The 27,936-nt window shown below is 42.6% G+C and overlaps 1 protein-coding gene and 1 non-coding gene across 2 annotated transcripts in view; both read left to right on the top strand.

Moving 5' to 3' along the window:
- Positions 1 to 2,716: 2,716 nt before the first annotated feature.
- On the top strand, positions 2,717 to 2,790 carry trnat-agu. The gene has a single exon. It is a non-coding gene; the product is annotated as a tRNA-Thr (tRNA).
- Positions 2,791 to 4,813: 2,023 nt separating this feature from the next.
- The window catches only part of LOC118105887 (protein jagged-1b), a 42,656-nt gene continuing 19,533 nt past the window's right edge, over positions 4,814 to 27,936 (top strand). Inside the window, exons 1-2 of the mRNA XM_035153888.1 lie at positions 4,814 to 5,202; positions 9,972 to 10,301. Of these exons, the coding sequence (XP_035009779.1) occupies positions 5,044 to 5,202; positions 9,972 to 10,301 (489 nt within the window). The 5' untranslated portion in view covers positions 4,814 to 5,043. The remainder of the gene's footprint in view (positions 5,203 to 9,971; positions 10,302 to 27,936) is intronic.

Below are 27,936 nucleotides of genomic sequence, written 5' to 3'. Positions count from 1 at the left end.
TGAATCATTTTCAGTATTAGTCATTAGTGGAGCTCGAGAAAGAAATGTAACGGCAACAAAAGCTCTCGGTTGAAATCGGTCTCAGGAGGCTGATGTCAGACTGCCGGCAGCCCATGTTCTCCACAACCTAATGTTCTGTAGAAAATTAAATTCTTTGTCCCCAGAAAAAAACACAATATTCCATTATGTCTGTTTTTATTACAGAGAAGCCTATATCTTCTATCAATGGGCCTCCACACAAATCATCTTTCTACTTAATAAATCAATTGGTTTCTCATTCAATTTGTGCTTGGAAGTACGCAGCTCATACTAGAACATTTTATCTGTATTTGGCCTTTGTGCTTTGGTCATTGCAATAAACTACAGAGAGATTGATTTAAAAAAAAAAAAAAAATTATTTCCCTTTCCCATTACATCCTTAACTGGCTCATCTTGAACTATCGTGCTTAGCATTTCGTTTGGCGTTTACAGTTGTAGCATTTCCTACATCTGTTTTCAGGCCATTTCCCCCAAAGAAATCAGATACGTTTTTTAAAATTATTTGGAGGTGCTGCTTATTTGAAATGATGAGAATTTAATCGTTTATTCAATGTTGGGAATGCACCTGTAGAAATGATTTTACGGTATTGGACAATCTGTGGACTCCATTTGTGAGTTGGTCATGTTCACACATCATTAGGGTTAAAACTTAAGCTGTAATTAAAAAAATGTTTTAAAGTACTGTTTCAGAATTTTAATGAAATAAAAAAAGCACAAATGGTGCAGGCAGAATGCCCCATACCAGTGATATATTATTGAATAATATTTACTGAAACACAAACATACAAGTTGTACACTAATGACTAGGTGGACTTAATTTAACCTAATATGTTAATTTACATTAAGTACCCATATAATGTGTTTATCAGGAATATATGAACATTTAATAACATATTTTAAGGCTGTTGTAGGCTGATATAAATGTTGATTAATGAATTTGTCATAGAGACACATGTATATGGAGATTAATTAAGGGAGTTTAGATATATTTTGGGCATTTGGCTTGTATTACCTACATTGTAACTTACATGCATATACATTATTATTTTCAGTGTAATTGGTAATTAATGCCATCAGGTGACTAGTGAAGTAATAGAAACTGTTTCACCTCAGTGTGTTGACATTTCTATACCCTGTACAGTACAAGTACCTCAAACTTCTGATTTTATATATATGCTGCCCTCTATGTGAAAACATGTTTAAACAAATATTTACTGAATGCCTCTGAGTACAATGTCTCACATGTCCACATTGTCTCACAATTTGCCAATTAGTAAATACCTACAGTATGTTTTACAGCACATGCTCACTGGCCCCTCTCAGACACTGTAGGTTTGCAGAGTAATTACATGCCAGTACAAGGACCACCTCCCCCTCTCAAAGGCTGGATTCATGAGAGCGGGGCGGAGTGATGTGTGAATTAGGCCTGAAAAGCTTAATTTAGACTCGCACTATCAACAGAGGCCAACACATACACACAGGGCCTCCCTGTTGTGTACTTAAACTGTGCCCTTGGTAATTGTCTTCAGGTCAGCTCAACAGTGTACACAGAAATGCACATTCTTCTGCACTGTCCCAAGCCTTTCCACACTCCCCTACTTGGCCTTGAGAAAGCGCTGACCTTAGACTCCAGGGGCGCCGTGTGTGCCGTCCCGTTCAGCGACACAGTGAGGTTCAGTTGCAGGGACTTGTACTCATTCCTGTTGGTTAAACATGGGAGTTGTGTTCGTCTGTGTTGCCTCAGAGAGAGAAGCAGAATCATCCCAAAGACAACATCTGAGTCAATGGTCTCATGCATAAGGGAAGGGCCGTCATGTGCCATTGCATTGATTACCTGTGGTTTTTATGATCGATTTTAAAATGTTATTCCTTGTTTTTAAATCACTGAGTGGTTGTGCTGCTCGCAAAGCAGACCACCTCATCCCCATCACCCCGGCTCGTCCTCTTCAATCTAGATACCCAGGGTAAGACATGAGCCAGAGGGTGGTAGTGGGGCTTTCACTGTCAACTGTAGAATAACTGTCTTTTGTCAATGAGACAAACAAACTCAGTGTCCTCTTTTATGAACTAAATGATGTAAAATGGCTTTTAATTAGCTATTTTATGTCAGTGAAGTGCTTTTTAAACCTCTTTTGGAAAGTGCTTTGTTTAAAAAACAAAGAAGAGTATTATTATTTTAATTGATCACAGATGCTTATACAGTAGTTGGTTTCTAAAGCAATAAGGAAACACCATATCCTCCTCCGCAGCAGCATTCGAGCGTGGATCACAGAGGACATTTAGGCTAAAACATGGTGTAAATGACCTCGTCGGGGCTTAAGGACATTTGAATAACACCTCAGGAGCAGTGTTGAGGCATTTTATGTTTTTTTTATGTTTGAAGAAGTGGTCACCATTTACTTCAATTGTATTGGATTTGGCTGCAGCGCTGTTTACCCATGAAACTCCAGCAGTGTTTTGTTGATTCAAACACTTCACCCAACCCCTTCGTCGGCATAGGGGTTAGTAGATAATGAGTGGATTTTAATGTTAAGGTGAACTATCCATTTAAGCGACTAAAGGTGTAAAATCAAGAGTTAAATATGTAATATTGTTCTGTGAAAGTTTTGCCCATTTCTGATTGTTTGTAATGGAATTAGACAGACCAGAGAAGGAGGCCCCTGGCTGGTGTACAGTAGGTGCTGTGGCTTAGTTGGTTAAAGCGCCTGTCTAGTAAACAGGAGATCCTGGGTTCAAATCCCAGCAGTGCCTTTTCACCAGTCCATGTCTGTGGAGAGTCATGGAACATTTAAGCAGTGGAAACATTTACATATAACAACACTTATACAAGGAGAAAAAACGAGATCACTTCAATCTAAACCAGAATCAGGTTTAAGTCAAACAAATGGGATTTCACTACATCCAATAAAATGCATAAAACTGGTGGAAATTGTGACTTATCCAACCACTGCTTTCTCTTAAATCAAAGCATTACCAATTTCTTAAACTGCACTGTTTCTTATTTATTTCTTATTTCTTTTCTGTGTAATTATTTTCTCTTCAAATGCCGTATTGTATTTTTTAATGCTGCTTTTACAATGTGTCATGATGTGTATATACTTGCCTTGACTTAAATCTACAACTTATACACAGAGGGAAACCTGTGACCGTTAGATGGTGCCAAATACACAACACTTCCATTTATGCAATGAGACCCAGAAAGAGCAGGGGCCGCGATTCTTTATATCCCCCTCTTTTGTGGCTATTCCTCAGGTGAACCGCACACACGCACACACACGCACACACGCACACACGCACGCACATGCAGGCCCATATGTACATGTGTGTTTCCGGATGGTTGGCTAGAATTCAGCTCATGTTTGGAGGTCACTGCTCCTCTATGCAAATCAACGCTGTGCTCCTCAAGAGCCCTCTGTTCTGCTCCGGGGTCAGCGCAGAGCACCAGGCCGAGGAAACACCAGCGGTTGTCAGGGAAGCTCTTGAGCAACAAGACTGTGATAGACCCCAAGTGGGAGGAGGAGGAGGGGGAAGAGGAAAGGAGGGGAAGAGGCCGAATCTCATTAGATTTCTTCCCATAAAGAAGGTACATTGTGTGGAGGTCTTGGGTCCAATCAGACGAACACTGGAGGTCAGATGTGGAAAATATGCCATGAGACCGGTGCCAATACTCAAAAGATGCCTACATGCACCCTACAATCCTCTTTTATGTCCGTGCGCTCATGTGCGCATCATTAAGCAGCGGCATGTGCGCGCGGCAGCTGTCCAAACAAGTTTCATCATAAATGTGAATGTGACGATCACGTTTTTTTTTTGGTAAACAACTCCGATTGCATCATCCGGAGCAGAATGGCATTGTAATGATGGAGAGCTGTAGCTTCAAAGCATACCTATAGAAACTTCCAGGGGCCACTCGAGCCCGAGCAAAACCGCGGAGGCGCTTAATTGGCACAGCGGAGCTTTGAAGTGAAACTGGAGGAGAGGAGAGGGACCGGCGAGGTGCCACAAAAAGGTGCAGAGGAAATAGTAAACCCAGAGAGGAGAGGTGGGAAGCGAAGCGCATTCAGCATAATCCCGTGCGTAAAAGTGTCATATTTAGAATAAAACAAACTTTGGGTTGGTCCACAGGTGGCTCAGAGGTGAGCGAGAGGGAGGGGTCATGAGAGAGAGAGAGAGAGAGAGAGCGAGAGAGAGAGGTCTGGTGCGCGCTGGGAACCATCCGGACAAGAGCTGAAAGACGGACATTCCCTGCCTCAGGACACACCCTCCATGCTCCCTTTCTCTCTCCCTCTCTCTCCCTCTCATTGTTTCCCACACTCACTCTGTCGCCGCCGGGCTTCGTATCGGGTTGACAAATGACGAGCCAGCCGCTTGGATGAGGCAGAGCGCACAGAGAAAACCATTACGCAGAAGAGACGCAACTTCGGCGTCCGTTTCCACGAAATATACGGGGTGAATATAGATTGTGTTGGTCTTTTTAACTGATTTCCACGCTGGTGCGTGGATCCGGCTGGAAGAGAGACATAATAAGAAGAAGGAGATAGTGTGTCAGCTAATTGGGATGAGAGTTCAAGTCAAGTGAAACGGCAGATTGGACCTTTAAAGCCTCTTAACGCAGGTGGCGCGGGGAACACAGCGCAAGGGTAGTGTGTTTGTGTGCCGTGTGTGTGTGTGTTTGTGTGCATGTGTCATTCCCAGTGGAAATCCACCCTGGACACAGCAGCAAGGGGGTGATCAGGTGTGTGTGTGTGTGTGGGTGGGCGGCTGGTGGGTGGGTGGGGGATAAATCAAAGCGGAGGCAGAGGTTAGTTATGGTCTCTCTGAGCTGGACGCGATGAAGTGGCTCTGCGGGAGTTTCAGGGTTTAAGACCGCAGAAGGAGGAGAGCTGGGCGGACGGAGGGACGCAGGGAGGTACGAGGAAAGGGGGCACCACCAACACCAACACCTTCACCAGCGCCGCCGCGGCCAGAGCGCACAGCACAGTCCCCAACCCCCTTGACGCAGTGATGGAGAGCCCGAGAGCGCACGGGATAACGCGGCTCGAACCCAGAAACCGGAGCGGAGAGACCACCGAGAGGACGGACATGAGGACTCACCGACACCGGGGACACCTCCACCTGCAGCGGACTGTGATTTTCCTCGTGGCGCTGACGATACAACCGCAGGTAAGCCACCGATTAAGTGCTATTTCGGGCGTCATGGTCTTAAAACCTCGAAGCTCACTTTTAACTGTGGTTCAGCGTGTTTTTCTTATCACAACACACACACACACACACACACACACACACACACACACACACACACACACACACACACACACACACACACACACACACTGTCCTTCTCCTCTTTGTGCTGCCCTCATTCTGCTCCTACATGGCGCTGTGCCCACCTGTTGTTTCACCGAGCTCGTCTATGATCCCACGCAAAAGAGGAACTGTTGTAATCTAATTTTAGCAGCACGTCACAGCAAATATGATCAGTATAGCAAAATCATATTGTTTATTTAGTATTATAAAGAAAACACTGTTTGTTAATACCATTCTTTGTTGAAGAAAATGGAGCAGAAAACAGAAATCAAGCAGAGATAAAAAGCAATCAGCTGCTGCACATGATTTATTTCAGGGATTTCAGTGCTAAATAAAACCCTGGATACTGTGCTGGATCTCCAGTCAAACATCACACTAATTAAACCAACCTCACATCCTCTGCTCAGCATCCACTCCTCATTCTTCTCGGTTAATAAAGAATTACACCTGCGTCTCTAAGCATCCTCATCTTTTCCTGCTGGAGTGCATTGACAGATATTTTAATCTTCTTCTCCTTCTTCCTCTATACTCCCAGTACTACTGCTACTACTACTACTACTACTACTACTACTACTACTACTACTACTACTACTACTAGTAGATACGAAAAATATCTCTCATTTATATGGTGCCTTTCAAGGTACCCAAGGCACTTCATGTCTTAGGAAACGAGAATGAAAATAAATTACTCTTCACGACAACATGCAGATTTTATGTTTTTTGTGTTGCAGTGCCACAAATTAGTTCAAAAGTCAATGCAATGACTTGTATAAATGATTTTGACAAGCTGCTCCTAGAAAAGTGAAAAGCTTCAGACTTCATGCCACCAAAATACTGGAAGTGAAAAATATTCAAAAATAGAATACATTTCCTGGGAGCTGTCAGGCAGCTGCAGGCCTGATGGTCTGATCGGGATGTGTGACAGGACTCTGCAGAAGCAGGAACAGGCCCTGAGGTGCTCCAGAGTGTGCATGTATGACTGTGTGTGTTTGTGTGCACGTGGGTTTTGAAAACACTGAACTCACATCCAGCATCTGCGTCTTGGGTGTGTGTGGAGCTTGGGGGCCACAGCCGAATAAACTCGGGGGCGTGTGAATGTTGAACGTTCAGGCAGCTCTGCGTGTCTCTCGCCGCACCTCTGCAACCCCTTCACAGCTGAACAACAACACACTCCACTCCCTCCGTTCCCCCGTTCGACTGCACTGCAGAGTGAAACACACACACACTCAGGTTCCTCTGCTGCTGCTGGTGACCAGTCATTATGCAGACGACAGGAGACCGTCCTCATCAGGGGAGATGGGTAAACCTGCTTAGAACAGTGTGAATCCTAAATGAAGTCCAACAGTCTCTACATGATGTCCAGGTTTATTACTCCCCAACAACACACTGCAGTGTAAAGATACACTACACTGTTTTCAGGTGATTTCCAGCGGTGCAAAATGCATTCATTTTCAAACTAAAACTACATTTTCAAAATAAGATGAGATTACACTTTAACTTCAGACATCTCCCAAGTGTGAACAGTTTCTCATTTTTGTATTGTTTTCTGTCATAGTTCTAATAGCTGAAATAAATCAATTTAATTTCACCATCAGAGAGAAAATGTACCTATAAAACCAATTTTTATTCTCATATAACACAAGAAAAAGCTGAAAAGCAGGATATCTGTTTATATAGGGATTTTTTAAAAAACATTTTCTATGATAAATCAAGCATCAAAACTTAAATTTAATTTGGTCATGTGCCACAAAATGTGTATTTGACAAACCCAATCAATGTGTTTCCAAATAGAAGTAGAATGGCACTCCTAGTAGTAGATCACATACCTAAGCCAAGGCCCAACATTCCCATTAAATTCAATCAAGCTGCACACACTCATCGATTCCCTGAATATGCCTGATTGTTTTCATCAAGATCCCTGAATTATTCCCTGGGAAAATGGTGAAAATGTCCAAAACGCCCCAATCTCCCAATGTCAGCAGCCTGATCCAGATCTTCACCAACATTTAATGGGTTCTTCCCTGACCCTTATCACATCCTTCCACCCAGCTTCATGATAATTTAGTTTTTGTGAAATGCTGCTAAATAACACACAAATAACCACTGATGTTGACAGAGGTAATTACATATGATACTTATAGACAAAGAAACTGTGGTGGTAAATATTTGTGGTTTCTTTGAAAGTGGATGTTGCTGCTGAGCGTTGAGAATTAAATCATCTGGTACCAGCTGACACCTCCAGCCCTTTGTTTGACAGGATTACATCTTTATTATTATTGTTATTATGGGTTATTTTGGTTTTGAACTTTTGCTTTATCTTCTTTTCGACCGGTCTCACCTGCCTTGCACAGTTAAAGTTCAGGTGCTTTTGGGTGTAGTGAACCTTTAACTTCCAGAGCTCTCCTGCAGAGATGCTTTGAGCCTCGGCTGGGACCTCTCTCCCCCTCTCTCCCCCTCTCTCCCCCTCCGTCTCCCTCTCTCTGGTCAGACTGAAGCGCTGAAATGCTGGTATGTGGGGAATGGCTCAGGCAGTGAGAGTAGGAGAGGAAGAAAGGAGGATGTAGAGTGATGAGCGCCACTGTATCTCCACAAGCCTTTTGATGTCGATGAGTCCACCCTCCCTGCACCCCTCCATCCCCCTGACCCCTCCTGCCTCACCCCCCTCCCCCCCTCTCAGGGACAGGGTGCAGCAGAGGGACAACACAACCACACACAATGGGGCGACTGAGATTCTGGCGGACACATGAGATCTCATTGGTCTTGGTGATTACCGTCCATGATTGAGTGCACCACACTGCAGGGGACACGCATTTCTGATTCTTGGGGCCCACAGTAATGAGCGATCATTAGTTTAGTGTTTGTGGTTGTGAATTATTCAGATTTATTCACCAGCAGGAGTTTCATGACAAACAGAGATAACAGCGGTTTATTTTTTGGGTTTGCAGTTGGAAGAAGCCAAATCCATTGTCTGTCGGCTACAGTGACACACAGACACACACACACACACACACACACACACACACACACACACACACACACACACACACACACACACACACAGACACACACAGACACACACGCAGGCACATACCTGACCCTGCTGCTCTGAGACTCTCAGGGGGGCTTGTTAAATCTAGTGTGTGTGTGTGTGTGTGTGTGTGTGTGTGTGTGTGTGTGTGTGTGTGTGTGTGTGTGTGTGTGTGTGTGTGTCCTCCATCCATCTTTAAACAGAGAAAAGAAAAGGAGGCAGATGAGAAGCAGAATGGAAACAATGCAAAAGAAGAGATGATGGCCGCAGAAAGAGAAATGACAGGAGCATTACAGCTTGTTCCCACATAGAGAAAGAAGGGAGGAAGAGGAGGAAGAAGAGAAGGAAGAGGAGTGTGAGCAGGATCCCAGTGTCATCGTCCCCTGGGAAGAGGGAAATAAGAAGGGAGTGGTTGTAAAGAAAGAAAGAATGAAAGAAAGAAAGATGAGAGATTATCATTTGGATGATCACAGGTTTCTAGCCATCACCAAGTTTCATGGCTTGCGTCCAGGAGTTTTTGTTTAAAGCTGCGAAAAAAGAAAAAAAATGCAGATGAAAACATAACATCCTTAGCGGAGATAACAAAGTCTTGTTTCTATATCTATAGTCATGTTTCCTATATCTATACTCATGTTTCCTATGTCTATAGTCTTCTGACGACTCTTATTTGGTCACATACTGATAAACCGATGATAAAAACCGCTGCAGATTCCCAGAAGTAGTGAGATGTTATAGAAACATGAATGTTGGTTCTCACAGTTTCTTCATGCTTCAGCACTTTTTATTTTGACTATAGTGATGTTTTGTTAGGTCGACTTTTATTAGTGAAAATTCCCTCTTGTTATCCGTCTTATGTCTTATACGTAAGGTCTATATGAGCAAGATGAGCACATGTGACACACAGTGGAGATCTGGTTCCTTTTCCAGTTCATACATTGAAAACTTTTGAAAAGGATTTTCTTCCTCACCAAAAAAATTAAAAAATCTTAGAGTTAGTGACACACAAATTAATAATGTTTTTTTTTCTTTTATTAAAGTAATCAATTGTGTGAATATAACTTGTCAACTTTAATTTAAACCACCTTAATGTGAATGCTCAATTTTGTGACTAATGTTACCATCAGTTGAAGGTCTTTGGCCAATGTGTGAGTGTGTGTGTGTGTGTGTGTGTGTGTGTGTGTGTGTTTGTGTGTGTGTGTGTGTGTGTGTGTGTGTGTGTGTGTGTGTGTGTGTGTGTGTGTGTGTGTGTGTGTGTGAGTGTGAGTGTGTGCGTGTGTGTGTTTGTGTGTGTCCTCCACCAGCTTTCATTGTTCAAAGTTATATCCCTGGAACGTTTCTTTGAACGTTTCTATCTTTCTGCTAATTATTCTGCTGAATTTAAGGTATTCTTGGATGGAGAAAACTCTTTCATCAGACTTTACTTCTTATACGACAAAGGCTGCCATTTTCATAAAATCCAAGTCACACAATTGCTCAGTGTTCAGACTGGATTAGAAATATTCCTTAAATTGAATTCGCCTGTTTTGGATTTGAATCACTATGTACTAATGAGAACCTGATGTAACTGCTTGTCTCTTTCCTCTCTGTCTGGACTCAGGCTGTTTTGGCTGCGGGGAAGTTCGAACTTCAGATCCGCCACTTCCAGAACCCACACGGCCTCCTGGAGACCGAAGACTGCTGCGACCTCCAGAGCAGCGGGGGACAGCGCTGCTCTGCCAGGGACCAATGTGACACTTTCTTCCTAGCCTGCCTCAAGGAGTACCAGGCCCGGGTCGCCTCAACCGGAACCTGCACCTTCGGGTCAGGCAGCACAGGGATCCTGGGTGGAAACTCCCAGTCGCTCCGCCACAGAGGACACGACGGAGGAGGAGGAGGAGAAGATGGGACTAATGGACACATTGTCATTCCCTTCAAATACGCTTGGCCGGTAAGTACAGGGGCAGTGCTGGTTATCAGTATGGTTACCAAGGGAACAGGCTAAGCTTGAAGTACAACAGTACACTCAAAGTGAGGCTTGAGTGGAATAACAATGTCTTTCAGAGGCTGAGTTCATGTTCACATGATTTTACACTTCCTTCATCGTTCAGTGCATGTGTGTGAAAGTATCGACCTGGACGACATTGGAAACAATTACAGGAACGACAGCGTATTTCACCTTATCACAATATCTGCTCAGGTAGTTCACAGACAAAATTAAACATCAATATTTTATTATTGTGTTTCATAGCAGATGTGGGTCACTTTGCAGGAAAAAAAAATATATCCACAAAAATATCAATACACTTTTATGAAATGAAATATTCAATTTCAGAGATGATTTCAGCTCCAAATCTCATGGTTGGACTCCCCCGAGGATCCCCAAGATAAATCGGAGGAGTCCAAAGATTATTAAACTGACAATAATGCAATATTTCCGATGCCACCTGTACGCACCATCCAACCTTTTTTTTTATTGTTGTTTTAACTTTATTAATAACACGATATCAAGTTGTCATTCTGTCACTGATATACAAGACAGAAAAATGTAGACTAATTGCTGCACAATCATTGGACGTCAGGAAACCAATATATTGTTGCACAGGACAGCAATATGAGAGCCTAAAGGATAGGTGTGGTTTTCATCTAAAATATCAGAGTATTTTAGTCTGAATTTAACCGACTAATTGCCTCATTTCATTACTCACTGACCATCTCCATTTGTAAAGTAGGATCAAATCTGTTACTTGAGGTTAACCTGCTGATCAGCGACCAACACAAAATGCTACAACTCCAGAGAGATGAGATATAAAACTACACTGAGATGATTTTTGGTACCAGAAATGGATCTTCTCATCGATATCAAAACTGCAAAATAAACACAACAAAAGGGTAAAATGTGTGACCTTTAAAAGCTTTTGGTCTTTTCACTGATTTCTTTATCGAAAAATCTGTGTCTGGATCAAACCTCACACCGTTCCTCATGTCCTTAATAAAGAGCAGACCAATTCATCTGAAATTAGCACAACAGGAGGCGAGAGTGGCCAAGAAGCAGATATCGATTACTGTGTGTCTCTCTTTTTCATTACTTTTCACACATGCATGCAGGGAAGAAAAACAGTAGTGAGTACTATTGAAGGATTGTTGGCTTCTTTACCAAATTAAATAGTGGTTGTTAGCTTATTTAATCGATTTTCTTCTGTTTATTATTCATTGTTCCATACACTTATCTAAATAATTTACCTTAAACTATGAGTCTAAGATTTGAGATGAATCAGTCAGTCTGTCTATACTTTGCTTAATTTTAGTTCGATGCAGATCCACCAGTTTAAGCCCCTCAAATACAAAGCTTTAATGGTTTCCTCAGTCTTTATTGATAACAAGCTAGTTGTCTTTGACTTTATGGACTTAGATAAAACAAGTGGTTTGAAGATTGTAGGATTTTCCGACCTTTATCATGAAAATACTTGTTGGACTAAAATGTAAAGGAAATGGGGCCTATCATGTGCACCCATTGATTTAGTGTTGCGTACTTGTTTGATTTGAGACCTGAAATCCTTACAGGGTCAGTAAGGGGAGTAAGCTTTAATGTCAATGTGTCATAAATACTGTCATTTAGAAGGGCTCTTACTTTTTCCAGTGAAAGCACACAGGTGCTCGGTCATCGTGCTTGTAGAAGCTAAAGGTCAGCGGGTGGTGTGATGGTGTTGGGGTTATGGATAAGTCAACCTCGATGGCCATCGGCTATCTCCTGAAGACGTATTAGCCTCTGGGGGCAACAGCCAATATATTGGGGCTTCTGGTATAGACAGCGGATATGAACGTGTATCCACACAAACCACAGAAATATATTTTTTAAAGGTCTTAGGTCTGGATGACATTTTGGCCAATCTCTATTAATTATCTTCCTGTGAATGCAAATAAAGCTAAAAGCATTTCGGTCAACGTGTTCTGCGTCCACACAACCAAAGCCTGCTCATATGTGATTGGTCAAACTAGAAAAAGACACCAGAAGGCTTCAGACAGATTGTTCATAGTCACATATAGAATTATAGAGATTATAGATAAATTATGGAAACATTGTGATGACTGACTGTCCTCTCTCTCTCTTGAACTCTAAAATAACCAACAAACTATCACACGCCTCTCTGGACTATAATTTCTGATGCATTAGCCCAGGATGAAGACAGGTGAGAGAGAGACTGGCGGTGTGTTGTGGGTCTGATCGGGTGGTTGATTAACACATATTTTTGTGGGTCAGTCTTTGATGAATGACTCTAAAAGCAGGTCAGGTGGCTGCAGGTACAAAAAAAAACTATGAACCACATGGCAACAGCCTGTTCGCAGTTACATCCTAACGACAACCAGAAAGCAAAGTCATTTACAAAAAGCTGCAGCATAATATTTTCATGATCCTTTGGAGGAAGCTTCTTAGCGCTGCCTGTGGTGAGACACAATTTGTCTCTGGATATAAGAGGTTTTTGTTTGTTTCTTAGATTTTCCATTTCCATCAAAGAAAAGACCTCCTGCTGTCTTTTCTTTCTTTCTCTTCTCCACATTATATCTGCTCCCAGCATGACTGACTTGTTTCTAATAATCAATGTATAACTGAAGTGCAACACAAGGGCCTGTGGTTCTCCTTCACAGTCACACTGTTGTAATAATGTTTGTAATATTGCACAAAACCCAGGCGAGGCTTCAGGTACACACAGAGCGTGACACATGGTGGATAATGGATCCCTGAGCACAAACAAGAACAAGACCCCCTTTTACATATGTAGCCTGACACCCTCTGTAGTCACACTCTTTCTAGTCATTTTGTGTCTTTTTTATTTGTGTTGTATCTCTTCGTAGAGATGCAACACATCTCTTTGTCTCTTTTAGTTGTTGTGCATCTGCTCCGAGTTGTGTTGCATCACTTTGTATAGTATACATTAAGTGACTAAAAAGATAGACTGTTGTCCAAGGGCTCCCTGACCACTTGGGCCTTTGGGCATCCATGACTCCTAATTTATCCCCACTGAGCTGAGCACACACACACACACACACACACACACACACACACACACACACACACACACACAAGAATGTTATACAGAGTCTTCTTAGGTTTCTGCTTCTTGATTAGTATCAGCCCATTTACCTGTGAGACTCTTTGTCCCAGAGCCAATTATCTTCCCTTATCTGTGTACAGTTTATTTTGTGTGTGTGTGTGTGTATGTGAGTGTGTGCGTGCATGCATGCTGCATGTGTGTGTCACACTTTCCTTGTGTTTTCTTCCTCCTGCTGTATATCGGGGAGGTGTGTGATTGGCAGGTGAGAGTGTGAGAAAGTTCCCCCGTCAGAAAGCCTACCTGGATTGGTTACAGGGCCGGGCCGCAGGGCGGGCTGGGCTGCAGGGGAGAGAGAGCTGGGACGCACAGTGGCAGCGTCTTCGGCTGAAAGACTCGCTTTATCTGGCCATCTCCGGGAGGTGGAGGGCGGAGAGGGAGGGTGAGAGGGAGTGAGAGAGGGAGAGTGATATCCCTGCCCCAGGTGAGGGGATGAACAGGTGAGTGTAGTCATTATGAGGTAAGGTGATCTCTTTCTGTCCCCTGCCCTCTCTCACTTACTCTTTCACTAATCTCTTACGGGAAATAAGTGTGTGTGTGTGTGTGTGTGTTTGTTTATGTATGTGCTCACAGTTGTAATTTCTTGTGTTAAGTTTGCATATAATCTTATCAAGATTGCCTGGAGGGTTGCATCCCTGTTAGGCTTCCTTAAGTCTGTGTTGTGATCACTCTGGTTAAAGCTCTGGCCATGTACTGATGTCACTGTTTAAGAACTGGCTCTATCTCCGTGTTGTAAGCATTTAAAACCTTGAAAGGAGAAGTTGAACTATATCCAAACATCAAACAAATGATTCAATTCTAAATCTGCTTTCAGACATTTACTTAACTTGTGACGTTTGCCGTAACGTTTCCTGCCAGCCGCCAAGTAAAATGTCCTGAAGCTGTCAGAGTCAGCCCATCTGACAGTATAGCCAGAAAATGTCTGGATAAGTTACAGTAAGCGAGTGGGCGTGTTGATGACGTTTCTAACACGCGGCGGGCTCAAAACTGGAAGAATACAAATATCTCCTGAATCGCTGTGAGGACTCGAGGGACAAACAGTTAGGGACCATGGCACTGAACATGGACAGATCGATAGATGGAGCAACATTTTGATCTAAAGACATTTTTGAGAGGCTTCATTAGACAAACATCACAGAGCAGGCTATGTACAGGGGAAACAACACATTCAATGTTTTGGTGGCTGCATGGACGGCCCAAGGGCTCAGCGGGACAGCGAGAGATAGTTTTTCTTATTTCTTATAGATATGAGCCAACGCCGGTGTCGGTTAATGTTTCGGACATTGTTGTGAACATGTCTGATGTGGACAATCTCCTGCTGCGTTCTTCATATGTGAAAAGCGAACCGCCGAGTTTGTTGAGAAACTTTGGTCCAGACATTTTCTGGAGTTTCTGGAAATCTGTTCTGTTTTGCTAAGCTTATCCCCTGTTGACTCTAGCTCCATACTTGTGATGGACATTGAGAGGTACTGGTCTGATCATCCAACCCAAATTAATAATTTCCCAAAATTTCAACATATACCTTTGAAAGTAGGTGTTAAAATTATTAAAAAGGTCCCAATACATCACAAGATAGCATGAGAACAACATAACCTGATACCTCATTATGGAGACAGTGCAGGTTAACCATCCTGTTCATATGAAAACCAGAACGACAGAGGATGTAGCAGCGTGTCTTTGCTGTTTCCTTTGTCTGGTTTTGGACGTTAAACCAGATTTTAGCTTTGCCTCCTGGTCAGCAGTAATCTCACAAATAGTCTGGGGGACGTGGCTCCATTTTGACCCCAGATTTAAAATCTCAGACACTCTTAGGTCTGGGATGTTTTAGCTGCGGCACCTCCGCAGAGACTGGAAAAGTTCAAAGACTTCATAACCGCAAGGTCATCTTCTGTAAGCCCCGTCTCTGTTGGCGGTTTCACTGTTGAACCTGTTTGGATGATGAGGGGAAGGAGAGCGAGCTGCCAAGATAGAGTTTGTTCCCGATGAATCTGTTTATCGACAGGGAACAAAAATGTGAATGAATCAGGAGGGAAAAGATAAAGGGAAGGCCGGTACGCAGTGTGAAGCTGATTATTAGGTGGTGATCGTATGTGGATGTTTCCTGTGCTTAATACTTAACATATTTACTCTGATTCATCCTCTTGAGACCTCTGTTTAAACACATGGGAAATTAATCTGAAGTTTCTTGACCTTTTGTGACTCAGAACTAGTTCGTCAAGGTCTGGTTAAGACCTGCTCTTTTGTTGGTTAAAAGCCCCTGTGACAAATGACAATATGATAGCTGCTATAGAAATACTGTTCACATGAAGCGAACACAGTGAAGTCCCCACCGTTTATAATCATCAAGTGTGAAAACTCATTCATGGTCAGGTTCAGCGCCAGAGGCCATAGATGGCTGTTCCTGGGAAAGAGTCTCATTCACTGTGTGTGTGTGTGTGCGCGCGTGTGGTCCAGTCATGTTGTGGGGACCAACATCGGTTTAGTCACATAATGGGGACTTGTCTACCTTATGGGGACAAAAAACACGTCCCCATAACGTAAATGATTAGAATTTAAAGTGCAGACATGTTTTAAGGTTAGGTTTAGATCAAGTAGATTAAAGTAAAATGTTGGTTTCAGTTAAGGTTATGTTTAGGATACGTAGGTAGGTTAGGCTAGTAGTAAATATGGTTCGAGTAACTCTGAAATCATTGAGACACGACCATGTGTGTGTGTGTGTGTGTGTGTGTGTGTGTGTGTGTGTGTGTGTGTGTGTGTGTGTGTGTGTGTGTGTGTGTGTGTGTGTGTGTGTGTGTGTGTGTGTGTGTGTGTGTGTGCATGTGTGTGTTTGTTCCACAACTGTCTCTGGCCATAAATGTATTTTGTATTAAATGTATCTAGCCTGCATTTACGTAATTGTCTTTTATATATTTGTATTATCACCACCAAAGCTAAATGCCAAGATATTCAGAGCATAAAGAGAAGTCAACAGATAACTTGTTGGCTTGATGTGTGGTTTCTATAAGCAAACTGAATAAATTATATTTAAATACAATAGTAATTAACTATATTGTTGTTTTCCACCTCTGATATGTGACCTTATTGTGTCATACTCTCTCAGCACTTTTTCTGTCGCTCTCTATTCGGTCAGCCGTCCAACAAAGACAACTGCTATCCATAATATTATCCTCAACAAATAGTGTATTCACTTCAGTTTTTTCTAGATAGTTCACAGACCACACTGTGCCGCAGTTTTCATAAGAGCACAGACACAGTCTCGTCCCTGTTTAATATCCAGAGCAATCATGACATTGTTTGTGAACAGACTCGTTGTTATTGAGTTGCTCATGTGTAAGTCTTGGATGTGACATTGCTTATTTACTGTGTCGGGTATGGCAGCAGACAACAGGAGGAGTCAAGGAGAATATCTGTGGGGTTTTTGGGAATTTAGCTGGAGCTCTCTAAGCACTTTCTCACAGCCTCTTTTCCTGCACGTCACTGAGTTGAACATGCAAAATGTGGCCGTCATGCAAATAAGTTCAGGTGAATCAGCTGTAGCTCCGGGCTTCCTGTCAGTCTCTATGTTCTCTACTGTTATTCTATTCTCTAGATATAATTTAGAACTAGTTGCATTAATGCCCATTACGTGTTCACAATGAGAGCTGAAGGAGATCCAGGTCGCATCACAACCTTCTCGCCATGTTTCCTTTACGTCTCCTTCACAATCTTTGTCAAACAAACCTTGTACCTCATTTTACTTAAGTAGAGTACTTGAGTAAATGCAATTACTCTCCGTTACTGAAACTAAACAGAAGACCGTCGACATCATCGTACAGGACTGACTCACACACTTTGTCTAAACCTGTGCATTCCTGGTGTGTGGGAGCCGAGCCTGGGGAAGTCAGTGGAGGGAATCGAACACAGAGGAGCATAGTCGGAGCTTTCTTTCTCTCCCGAGTCTCTCTTTCACTCTTTCTCCATTTGTGCTCTCGACTCTTTTGTCCCCTAATTGACTGCTACACAGCCTCGCATACCTGTGTGTACGCTGATACTGCCGTGCACGTCGTTTGTACGTACACACCTGCAGCAATGTGCACGCGCGCACACATACGAACACGCACACACACACATATACATGCACATTTCTCCTCACAGCCTTTTCATTTTTCCCTGTAACAGACACACCCAAACGCACAGATCATGAATTCATCAGCCAACACACACGCGACACAAAGAAGGTTAATTCCCTGAGGATTTGCAGCTTGTGTTTTTTAGAGATAAGTTTATAACTCGGGGGTAAACATCTCCAGGGAGGCATGTTTTAATGATTTCATTTGTGTGCAAATTGGATTGAGAGCGGGAGCCACTTTATTAATAGAGAAAAGAGGCAAAGGAGCCTTGATTTACATCAAGGCTGTGGAATTACAGTGTACGCCTGTCTGTGGATCTGTCATTGTGTGTCACTGGATGCAGATTTCAGGTATACAACCCTTTAAAAGGATACACAGCAAATAGTTTCCTTTCAGCGCCATCGATCTTGTCATATCTCATCTCCTCCCTCCACCTCCAACATCTCTCACCCGTCACCTTGCTCGCCCTCTCTCATTTGAACCGCTCATTGTGAACCTTTTGTTCTCCTTGTGTTGTTCTGCTTTCCTGTGATGTTCACGTCCCTGTGGATTACACAGACCAGGCAGCGTTGCACCACAGCCGTCATAAATCCTCCCCGTCTTTCTGTGGTCTCTTGTGTTCCCCGATCTTAACAGCAACAACCACAAACATTTTTAGCTGTCACATTGGGAAACATGTTCTCCGTATATATCCTCTTGATGATTTCAAGTCTGTCTCATGATTCCCCTCCGGCTCTGGTCCGTTACACTCATGTTCTTACCTATGGTGCCTCAAACTTACATCAGTGTGTCTCATTATCAAATCATTATAGGCCCCTGCTCTCTCTCTCTCTGTCTGTCTGATGGGTTTATGATCCCCACTTTATTCCACCCTGTCATCCAATCACTGAAAAGCCATTTAATCCTCTTTACGGTAATCTATGGTGTGTTTTTTTTAAGAAGTTAATTGTATGGCTGTCAATCTAGCTCACATATTCCAACATAGAAGAAAAATAATAATCACAAGTGCCACTTTAATGTCCATGATTTCTCATACATATAATTTCCATACATCCTTCAGTTCAGTATTCAAAACTTTCACCGACCTCTTTTGCAGAGAAGAAACATGTCTCACTCTCAGCATGTGTCGGATTGTGACACATTATTAAATGTCCCACACACGCGATTTCAATTATTCCATCTGATTAGGCCTCTGCTCAGTCTGAATTTCCCTGCGATCATTCTGCATGGAGTTTGCATATTCTCCCTGTGTCCGTGTGAGCATTTTTCCAGGAACTCCAGCTTCCCACAGTCTAGATATGCAGATTGGGTTGAGATTAATTAGAGACTATGAATTTGCATGAATGTTTGTCTCAAACTGTGATACACTAGCGACCTGTCCAGGGTGTATCCTGCATCTCGCCCAAATGTCAGCTTACCCTCAGAGGATAAGGATAATGGATGGACAGTATCCCACTTGGCTGCCTCAGCCATTGTCTGATGGCTTTCTGTTGCACCAGGGGAGTTTCCATCCAAATCTAGAGCAGATTTTGACCACATTTCATGACATTTGGCAAAAGAAAATTGGAAACAACGCTTGTTTCCATCCACTGCCATTGTGCTAACATCAGGAGCTGGTTGGGCAAAATTAACCACTGGTGATTCCAATTTTCCAGTCGGGTGCTATCAAACCATTACAGTTTATGTCACATGGTCCATGTGTGTCAGGATTTAGACCTTGTTCAGACCTGGTATTAACATCCATCCTGAGTCTTCTGATCACAAGTGGTCGGTGCTGAGTTCAGGGCTGAAAGCACCCAAATGTTTGTTTCACTGTGTAAATATGAAGGATCGTCTACTCAGCCGACGTCCTGTGACCTGCTGTAGTTTTACAATAAATCAAACATATTTTTAGATTCTGAGTCAGTTTCCATTACATTTTGTCACTTTTTTTTATTGATTAACTTTAAATTTTCAGCCTCAGAGTTGAAACGTTGTTTGTGATATTACAAGATTTTTCAAATTTACAGATGTTTTTATGCACAAGAATTAAGTAGTGCAAAAAAAAACAGATGGATGGAAGCCAAAGTACCCTCATAACTTACTGACATTTGAATAGAACAGAGGCATTGTTAATGTTTTAGCTACTGCTGTTTTTCCACAGTTTGTCATGTCAGTGTATGTGTCCAAATGGTCAGTTATGGCCTAAGGTATGATTTAAAAAACAGGAGAGTGACGACGATGTCTGTTAATCACAGTCTGTAGGCACCTAAAAATCAGGTCTGACAAAACCAAAGAATTATTCGAACTCAGCTCTTAAAGAAGTTAAGTCCAATAAAATAATCCGACTTTATGTTTAATCAAGACATGAGGAATCTGACAACACACACACACACACACACAAACACACACACATCCCACATTCTATTTTCTCACTCATAATGACTCTGAAAGTGCAGCCGTGGCTGTGAAGCGTCGAGTGGCTAGACGAGGTAATTTCCTGCGGAAGTCGGAGAGAAGGGGGTGAGGGGGTGGAGTTGTGTCAGTCTGGCTTGTGATGGGGGGGATGTGAAGCAGGGGTGGAGGGTGGTAGGAACAGTGGAGATTAATGGGTAAAAGGGTAAAGTTGATGTAAGCAGTGCAGAGGGGCGTCTCACTGAAGAAGGAAGTGAGAGTCAGATAAGGGAGGAAGGTGCGGGGTGGTCCGTGGATGATCTCAGTGTGGGGACACAGGTGTTTTGGGTGTGGGGTGTGTGTGTGTGTGAGTCATGATGGCTCATCCACACTGTTGAGAGAATCATAAGCAGCATGAGGTAGTGTGTGTGTATGTTTGTGTGTGTGTGTGTATGGAAGGGAGGTGTATATATATGAAATTTTTGTTCCACCACAGACATTCGGCCTGTAAACCTCTCAGATGGTTTTATTTAGATACCTATGAAAGGTTCAATCATACAATATTTCACAGAAGAGCAAAGATTGAAGAAAATACAAAATAAAACTAATGTTTTTTTAGTGGGAGAACTTATTTTTCGTTCACTACTTAAATCAGGAAACTTTTTATCTTGTGAAACTCTGAAGGGGGCTTGACCCCCTTGTTACTGGACTTAACTAGCTGTATACATGGATTAATACTTCCACCTTGTCCCACTACAACAGAAAACAAACTATATATTGCTGCACCAGTTGGAGGTGATAACACATCTGTAGTGTCACTGGGATTCTGAATACATGACTTTTAATGCCGTCTTTATGTATAACTCCACAGTGAATTTGGAGGAAGACCGAGCGGTGACATGGTGGCAGCGGTGGCTGTGGGTAAATTGAAAATGAGTGAGGGCAAGGAGGGGAGGATATAGTCTGATGCTAATTATGTTCACAATGAAAGAAAAACAGAAGAGACGGCGAGAATGCGAGAACGGAGACATGTAATTATAGAGACGGGGTCATCAGAGCAGGGTGGGGTCGATGGCTGCACATCAGGGGTCTAATTCCTTGTCTCGTGTATGTGTGTTCCACCTGAGGACAGGGAGATGACTTGCTTTGGCTCATATCCGCAGAAATTCACAAATCAGCCAGCAGAAGATCCTGTGGCTTACTCTCCTGGGCACTGGCCACGTCGTGATCCAGCAGAGACAGCGGGTGTGTCTCTGGTGGATCAAGAAAATTATCAAGAAAAAGAAGATGGTCCAAAGAGATTCATTTTTTGTATCTGTTGTTATAAGCTGAGAACCACGCAGTGACACAATGGGTCTGAAGCAGCTGGCGCAAACATCCATACACTCTCATGTTTATATGTACTCATCTTAAAATAATGTTAACCTGCAGCTTTGTCTCTGGAATAGTAATGTCATTGTTACTGTGGTTACCCCTGCTGCTAATTGGTAGTGCAGGTAAGGTGTCAGCCATCCAATCCGGCACAGACACAGCTGCTGTCATGACAACTGTTTGCATACTCGTGTGCACCCGTGTGTGTGTGTGTGTGTGTTTGTGTGTGTGTTGATTTTAGTCTATTTGCCTGTGTGCGTCTGTAATTACTTGAGCGTTCTGATGTAGCAGGTGTATAAAAACAACAAGCTTTTTTTTTATTGTGTTGATTGTTAATTGGTTTAATTACTGCATACAGGCTTAACCGTGACTCAAAAAACATACAGAGCAGTTCTAAGTACAATTGTTTCATCTCCAAAAAGATGGAGACAAAAGCTATTTTTTTCATTTTCTCCTTTAAGGAGAAAGTCATTTACTTTTTGAGAGAGTAAATTAATATGTAGGTGAACCAGCATCTGTCTCCCTGAACTAATCACTGCTCTGAATACGTGAACACACCCGTCGCTCATTGTTACTGTATATATGGATTAGCAGGAGGTGGTGAGGGAGGGAAGTGCTGCCTGGTGAAAGCAGGGGAAACATAAATGATTAAATTTGGGCCAAGACCATAAAGTAATAATTACAAATAAACAAATGGAAATAAAGAATCAAATCAAATGAGCTGGTGAATAAATGTAGAGTGGGTTTCTTTTTTATTGGATTTATTATATCAACTGATAGCTTAACTGAAGTAAAAAAATAATCAAGTAAATCTATATCTATGCTCTTTATTATAAACTGTAGTCTACAGTATTATAGTTTGATATATTTTGTGTGGTAACACCAATATTTAACAGGTCTATAATTTTTTTATGATTATCCAATTATTTCTGAGGCAGTTTACCTAAAAACCTAAACTGCTTTATTTGGTTTTATTTGCTAACAGGTCAGCTGAACATGTAAAAATGTGGCATTGATTTGCAGGCAAGTGTACAACTTAGCAAGTTCTGACAATAATTCCTCAATAAATTAATGAATTATGAATCAATGTTGAAAGTATCAAATGGCAATGTGAAAACAATATTTAATGTAAGAGGCTTCGATGAACCAAGAGATAATTATCACCTGCAGCTCCTCTTGGCTTTACAGACCTTTATATTGTGTTTCATCTCGTTGTGTAAAGATGTACTACTTTGATTCATTCTCACTGCTCATATTGTTTTTTTATGTTGCTATTTTCACCCTAAAATCCTGCTCAATAGTGAAGCATTTAGCATCTGGTCGAGAACAAAAACTGAGCTAAAAGATCAAATTAGTCGAACGGCAGGACAAATGACCCCAAGTGAATCAAATAGAAAATGTAAATCAAAGTGTTACCAGTTTTGTTACTTTCAGGGCTCCACAGATGATACAATAGCTCTTGTCGGACGATAAAAGCCAAAACCAAATCCTGTTGTCTCAACTGACAAATGACACTTTGCCAACTGCAATCTCTATTGTGATAAGTGGACTAATATTTTCAGTGCTGAATGAAAGCATTGTATATAGAGACATAGATATTGGCACCAGGGTAATATTGAATCCATCTGCGTGTGTCAGGGTTGTGTGTGCATGGTTGTGGACACTTGCATGTATGTGTGTGTGTGTGTGTGTGTGTAAGCATGTATGCATTAGTGTGTGTGCTCTGAGGGGAAATTCCTCTCTCAGGGCTGGGAGTCCTTCCTGTCGCAGAGCTGTGTTTGTACAGCCCGGCTTTGTCGGGATATCCTACCCTGCCCATGTCTGAGAGAGAGAGAGAGATAGAGAGGGAGGGATGGCATGGAGGGGATGGGATGGGGGCTGCCTGAGAAACTGGAGGCGAGGAATGGGAAGTGGAGTTGTGGAGGAGGCAGTGATGTTTGTAGGATGGAAAAAACAAGTTTGACTTTTTTTAAACCCTTCACTTAATACAATTTTCATGCCCTCACAAATGTCTGCCCAGTGGTTTGAATAAGCATAGTTTGCTCTAATCCAGAGCTTTGTCGCTGTTTGTTGGACTGGTGTGAGGCTGCAGGCGAAGGGACGGGGCCAGACGACCAGACAGCCTGCAGCCCGAGGGAAGGGCAGACTTATCATCCTGTCTAATTCTCATGTTTTGATGTCGTCTCGTGTTTTTTGGGAAACCCCTGTTCTCTCCGCGGCCATGCCAGGCTCAGACCATCTGCACGGGTCATGACTGGCAACAGTAAGCGTGAGGTCTGAATGAAAATGAGCTTTTTCTGTACAGGAGCACAGGAGTCAGGCTCAGATGTTGCAGACAAAATGATCATTAATGCTTTGAAGTGGACGTGAGTTAAGAAATGATTTTGGGCCCTGACTGGATTTAGAGGAAATCAAACATCCACTTTGAAAATGTACTTTTTTCTCAGGACATAGCTGACAACTATGATTACTTATATGATTACATATAGCTACTGTGTCTGATATGTTGTGTACAAATTCACATTTGTATTTCATATTCATTTCCCTGCATCACAGGGTTGAATCCACAATCCAAACATTACATTGTGCATCTTCAAAGGCACGTCTGTCCATTAAGGCCAAATATGGAGTGATGGTCAAGCTTAATGGGCCTTATTCACAAAGACTGTAAACAAGGATGGACAACGCGTCGCCACTTCCTCCCACACTCACATGGCTATAGTGGATACAAAATAATGCTCACACACATCCTCACACGCACGCATACACACACACACACACACACACACACACACACACACACACACACACACACACACACACACACACACACACACACACACACACACACACACACACACACACTGCACATTCAACACACATGTTCACCTTTCCCATTAGGTAATTTCCTTGCTTTCATCACTTTGGCAATTATCACCACAAATGGCACAAGTAACACTGACATGTTTGTGAGAGAAGGAGGTAAAAATAGCACATTATCGTTGACTGTGATCTTATCAGCCTCGTCTTTGTTGTGTTCACCTTTGGATTTTCCTCTCTGTGCGTATTGTTTTATTCTCAAACCCTGTATCAGACCACTCCGCCTGTCCTGGCCTCTAATGTCCTTTCTGACGTCACGCTGTGATTGCAACAACAAATTGCCACGGTGTCCGTGTGAATGTGTGTGTGTTTTGGAAAGGTTGTCGGGAAGCTGTCATTGTAGGTGATCTGTTCACAAAGTCTTATCAGGGGTTGTTGTGATTTTTGAACTTGGTAACCATGATTGATGTGACCCTCTCGAGGCTTCTGTACAAGACCCCAGCCTTAAAAACAGGACAGACCGCTGATATGCCCTTCCTGTATCAATGACTGCATCATGGTTTACCTGGCTGCATGCGCTTGTGGGTGAATAGGTGAGGGTGTGTGCATTGAGGTGGGGGGGTGATTAAGATAGCAGAAAAGAGAAAGACTCCCACAGGTCCTAACCTGCAGTAGTGTCTGGCAGAAGAAGGTGAGGGAAGAGAACGGGAAGAGACGCATGCAGAGGATGGAAGGAAGGGTGAGGGCCGAGGGAGGGTGAGCGATTGGAAAGATGATAAGGCTCAGAGGTCTGTGAGCAGTCCAGCACTGAGGTAATGCTGTGTGAGCATTTTGCAGTAGTGGGCAGTTCATCATAATTGTCCTTATTGTCAAAATGTCTAGCAGCATTTTATCCACAGAACATTTATCAACCTGCTGCAGCAGAGACGTGCTGATTATACACTGCTGCAACCTTTACTCTGCAGGGCCCTGGAAGCAGAACGACTCAACCTTTTGCGCTCTACTGTATTTACTTCACTATTTCCTTTTTATTTTACTTTATATTACTCCTCTTCAGTTATCTGAGTGGTAGTTCATATTAGGGTTGTACACAATACTTTGTTCACTTTAGAGGAGTAGAAAAAGTTGTGGCTCCAGAGGTTATAAATAAACCAGGGGCTCTGTAATCTTTTTGACTTGTTACACTGTAAAAGACATTGTCTGTGGGAGTCACTTGTCATGATTCATATGTGTATGGGTTGGTAACAGTTTAATCAAACATTTTACTTCTAATGCTTCAAATTGTTTTATTTAAATACGTGTTTGAGGCCCAAAGATGACAAAGTATCTATTTTTTAAAAAAGAGAAAAATGGGGTCAAACAGATTACATTTTTTGGGGGGGGTTCCTTCCTGCCCAATTAAACAACTCATGACCCATAGGAATCATATGTTGACCCATAGGAGGGGTCTCGTGCCTTTGGTTGAAAACTCCACCTCAAGCATCTACAACAAAAAAACTGAACTTAGACATTGATGCACCAGGATTAAGTGTCTATTAATAATCATATCCATCCATTATTAGTCCTTTGAGGTTCAAGGGGGTGGATCCCATCCCATTGGATGAGAGTTGGGCTATAGACCCTAAACAGGTCGCTAGCGTATCACAGGTCGGGTATACAGAGACAAACAACCATCCACACTCACATTCACACCTACGGGCAATTTAAAGTCTCCAATCAACCATAACCTGGACTGTAGGAGGAAACCCACGCAGACACTCAATACAGAGTTCAGGACTCAAACTGATATCCTTGTTGCTGTGAGGCGAAAGTGCAACCACTGCACCAACGTGCCACCATCTAATAATGTCATATATATATATATATAGTCCAGACAGTGCAGATAGTGCAGAAGCAGTATTTCTACTTTAATGCTTGAAGTCATTTTAATTCTAATATCTATCTTTTTACTTATAAATGATTTTGAGAGCCTCGTCTTCCTCCACTGCTTCTGTGCAGAGCTGATGTTAGTCGACTGCAGGATCTCACCACACTCAGATATGAATCTTAAATGCTGAACATGACTTCAGGTGAGAATTTTAAGCCGAAGCTTACTGACTCCAGCTGGCCCATCTGTGGGCGAGCTGCAATCTGCCGCTTTTAATGAACTGGCTGCCTGCCCTCTGCAACCAGCACATCTCATTAGCACCATGTCTTCTAAATACTGCGTGGGTGTTCCTCCACCTCCCCTACTACTTGTTTCTTATCTGATCTCATCCTCTCTCTTTTGTCTTCTGCTCTAATCTTTTCTCTTTTATCTTGTGCTGCTTCTGTTTCACCTCCCTCCGACCTCTGGGTTCTAAAAAAAACTCCAGGAGTCGTACAAATCGTTATTCCGCAGCTGCCACAGTGGCATTTTTCATCTATCATCCTCTGCCCTTTATCTTTACATACTGCCTGTGTAATTATACTTTCTCCATCCTTTTCTCCTGTTCTACAATCATCCTGCGCACTCTTTCCTCCCATCTCATCATCTGTTGAATACAGACATACTGGACCGAAATCCCTGAGTCAGTGTTTTCATCCACACCAATCTTCTCACCCCAACATTACTGCACCTCCACTGCAACCCTTCATCTTCTCTTCTGCTCCTTTGCCTCTTTTCACCTCTATAACTTCAGTGACTGAGCAGACCTCCTGCCCTTTACCTCCCACCGGATCCTTCTCTCCTTCACTTCACACCTTGCTCGTCTCCCTTTACTCCATACTTTGCCTCCTCTCCTCCCTTTCATCCCCCCCTTCTGGCTGTGCGCTCCGTCAAGAAAGAGGACTACACATCCATGTGCCCCCTCAGGAGAAACCTCATGCACGATGCACAGGGCGGAAAGAGATTTGCATGGCAGGCAGCGGCGTGTTTCACAGAGGGAGGGATGGGTCGATGGAGCAAGAACCGAAAGACAGAGAGAGAGAGGGAAAGAGTTCTAGGGGAAAGAGTTGGTCTGAATCATTATGCATCAGAAAAGAGCAAGAAGGAAGAAAAAACACATGTCCTTTGTTATCTCTCCAGTGTGAAATCTCTTTAAGCTCAAAGTCGTCATATGAAGATGTCCCCTATCTGCAGGACGACCAACCCTCACATTATCTATGCATACAAATCTGAATTTTAATATATATTCATATTCAAATGTAGTCATGTATATTGTAAATGCGTGATACAGCCCATGCCAAGGCCATCCAGGAGAAATACAAGCTATAGGCCAGGCTGCAGAGTGTAAAAGAAGAGCACAATCAAGCATCATGCTCATGAACAGGTTTTTTGGATGTCCTCCCTCAACGGCCCTTCTTTTTTATCTCTGTCTACAAGGCTGCAGGTCGATGTTTTCTTGAATCAAGTGCAGGATATAGCTTGTATTCATTCTGACACAAATACTGCCTATATGGGCCAGTAAACACCTTAAATTGTGAAAGTAATGAAATGTGCAGAAAATATGTGTGGTAGTGTGTTTTCATTCGGCCCTTACCTGCAGAATTATATAATGACAATGGATGGTTGGAGAGGTGGGAATAAAATACATACATACACCGAAACCCTCTGTACCTGATAGTGTACCTATAGTGGAGATGAACAACAACATGTTTACCTGTGTAGCTCATGTTTTTTAGAGGCTTGGCAATCAGTAGTCCCAAATATCAATATCACAATTCTAAATTCATAAATCTATCAAACCAAAGACTGGTGCTTAATCAGTTTCATTCACATTCAGGTCAGAAACACAAAATTAAAACATGACTCGAGACCACATCCACAAAAACAACTTCAGGA

The sequence above is a fragment of the Hippoglossus stenolepis genome, chromosome 4 (genome assembly GCF_022539355.2).
Source record: "Hippoglossus stenolepis isolate QCI-W04-F060 chromosome 4, HSTE1.2, whole genome shotgun sequence".
Lineage (NCBI taxonomy): Eukaryota > Metazoa > Chordata > Actinopteri > Pleuronectiformes > Pleuronectidae > Hippoglossus > Hippoglossus stenolepis.
This window is presented reverse-complemented; position numbering and strand designations above follow the sequence as displayed.